This window comes from Fonticula alba, assembly GCF_000388065.1.
Source record: "Fonticula alba strain ATCC 38817 unplaced genomic scaffold supercont2.1, whole genome shotgun sequence".
Taxonomy (NCBI): domain Eukaryota; order Rotosphaerida; family Fonticulaceae; genus Fonticula; species Fonticula alba.
Window position 1 is genome coordinate 701,084 of NW_009242971.1, and position 2,590 is coordinate 703,673.

General features: G+C 64.8%; 1 protein-coding gene across 1 annotated transcript in view; it reads right to left on the reverse strand.

The window, feature by feature from the left end:
• Positions 1 to 1,188: 1,188 nt before the first annotated feature.
• H696_00147 (hypothetical protein) overlaps positions 1,189 to 2,590 on the reverse strand; it is a 5,874-nt gene continuing 4,472 nt past the window's right edge. Inside the window, exon 5 of the mRNA XM_009493982.1 lies at positions 1,189 to 2,531. Coding sequence (XP_009492257.1) covers positions 1,738 to 2,531 — 794 coding nt within the window. The 3' untranslated portion in view covers positions 1,189 to 1,737. The remainder of the gene's footprint in view (positions 2,532 to 2,590) is intronic.

Below are 2,590 nucleotides of genomic sequence, written 5' to 3' on the forward strand. Positions count from 1 at the left end.
CCCCCCCCCCCCGGGTGCATGCCATCGCTGGGTCGGTCTTCCCTCGGGCAGAAGCGAGGGACACGACCAGGCAACGGGCGCTTACACAAATATGTTTGTACACTGTGGCGCACACCGCGCACAGCGTGAAACAATACCTCGCTGTGCTCCCGCCCCCTTCCCCCGGCCGCGCGAGCAACTCCGCGCGACGGCTGTCTGCATTCCACACCTCCACATTGCATGCGCGAGACGTGGGGGAGAGAATGCCCTGGGTGCCCTTGGGCAAGGGGGCGGCGAGGCAAGGCCCCAGCCACGGGCCGGGGGGCAACATCCGGGAGCATTCTATCTGCCCGGCTCACCAGCCGACGTCAGGCCGCGGCGCGAGAACTGCCGCCCCCCCCCCTGCCGAGAGGGGCGGTCGACGATGGCTGCCGCCTCCACCAATACCTGGAGGGCCCTGACCGCGTCCCGCCTGTCCAGCCTCCCAGTGTGGGGGGAAAAGAGACATCAACAGCTCCACAGCATGCTGACCACCTCTCAATGCCGGTTCCCCGGCTCCGGCTCGCGAGATACACCGGCGCCCCCGGGGTCCGCAGAGGGGGGGGGGGGGGGGGGGGGGGGGGAAGCCACGAAGGGATGACGACCGAGAGGAAGGACGGGCGAAACACAATCGATGGGTGCTCATTTGCGGGCGGCCCCCACCCAAATGGGAAGCCGGCACCCCCACGGCCCTCCGTGTGACATAAGTATCTTTCCGGGGGGAATGCGTGATCATATTTGGCGCATTGAAAAGCACCTCGTATGACTTGTTAATGTTATTTTAAATATTCATATTTTAATCGGCCTGCCCGGCGAACGGGCGCCCCTTTCGAGTGCGTTGCCATAGCCCCGAGAGGCCGGGGGCAGAGAGCCAAAAGCACCCCCCCCCCCCCCCAGCGCCATGGCCGCTCTGGAGCAATGCCCTTACCCGCGAGCGGCAGTGCCAAGGGGGAGGAAAACCCATGTCCGACCAATGCACATATGGGGTACCCCCTCCTGCCGCCCTCTCCTGAGACACACACGCGCACACGCACGCGCACACGCACGCGCACGCACGCACGCACACACGCACATACCCCCACCATCACCGCCCTCCCGGCTGCAAGCCACCCGAAGGCGCATCCCCACATTCCGGCCACAGCGTGAGACGGAGACGCAAGCAGAGACAGAGGAAAGTCTAAAAGAGTATATTTGCATGAAGGGATTACTGGAAGAGGGGGGAGGAAGAGGAGGGAGAAGGGGGGGGGGGGATAGGAGAGTGGCAGGGGATCGCCCCTCGCCGATGGAGCCTGCCGTGGCTTTGGGATGACAGCGACAGACACCGCCATGCGGCGAAAGAGAGACCATGAGCCGACATCAAGGAGGGAAGGGAGAGAAAGAGAGAGACGAGAAAGAGTCGGCGAAGAAGAGGAGGGGAGGCCACCAACCGGCACCATACGCTTGGGCTCGGCCGTGCACGCGGCGCCGCCGGGAGGGGGGGACAGAGAGAGGCAGGCGGACAAAGGGCACGATGGCGGCGGCGACGGCAACGCCAGTGATGATGATGCTGCCGCCGGCCGCCTGCGCCTCCCGAGGGCGCGTGTCGTCGACAGCGACGCCAGGCGACCACCAATCCGCCCGCCGGTGCGTGTGCTGCTTCTCACACATGCATGGTGATGGAAAGAAGGGACATGCCAGCGCCAGATGCTGCTGCCGGCGTCGCCGCCTCGGCGCGCCCGCTTACTCATCGTCCTGGATCTTGGCCGGGTTGACGAAGACCGGGTCGTCGACATCGGTGGACGCATGGTAAGTGATGGAGGACTTGTCGAGCGGCTGGCGAGTGGCAATGCTCCGAGCCAGCTGCCGGTGAGTGACATAGTCGAGGTCGGCATTCTCGAAGGCCTCATCCACGCGGTCCAGCATGGTCTCCTGGTTATAGTGGAAGTTGAAGCCATTGCTGAAGTCCAGCTTCCCACGGCGACCAGAGGGGCCGGGGTTCCGGGCCGGCCGGGGAACACGATCGGCCGAGAAGATCCGGTGGTAGTAGAGCAGCTCGTCCCGATCGACCAGGCTCTTGGAGAAGTCGTTCTCCAGCAGGTACTTGTACGGCCGGAGGTTGCGGCTGCCAAGATCCTTGAGCTCGGCCGGGGCATCCTTCGACAGCTTGGAGAAGCTGATCGGGTGCACGGGGAAGCGCGGCTCCAGCCCAGGCGCCTTGGGCGGGAAGTAGGTGAGCCCATACTCGCGCCACTTGGCAGTCTCGCGACCAAGCTCGGTGGTGGTAGCCGCCGCGGCCCGGCCGGAGGCGTACACCTCGGAGAAGTCGTCCTGGTACTCGTCCTCGTCGAAGGAGGCCATCGGGCCGTCGGTACCGACGCCGGCCTGGCTGACCTTGCGCGCGGTGGCCACGTAACCCTTGATCAGCTCCTCGAGGAACTCCTGCTTGTGGGCATCCGACCAGTAGGGGTTATCCTTGAGAGTGCGGTAGACCACGCGCAGGTACCACTTCTGAACCTTGGTGAGCTTGACATCCTCTGCGTGTGCGTAGGGGGGAGGGAGTGAAGGGCTGTTAGTTACCTTTTCGTACAGGAGG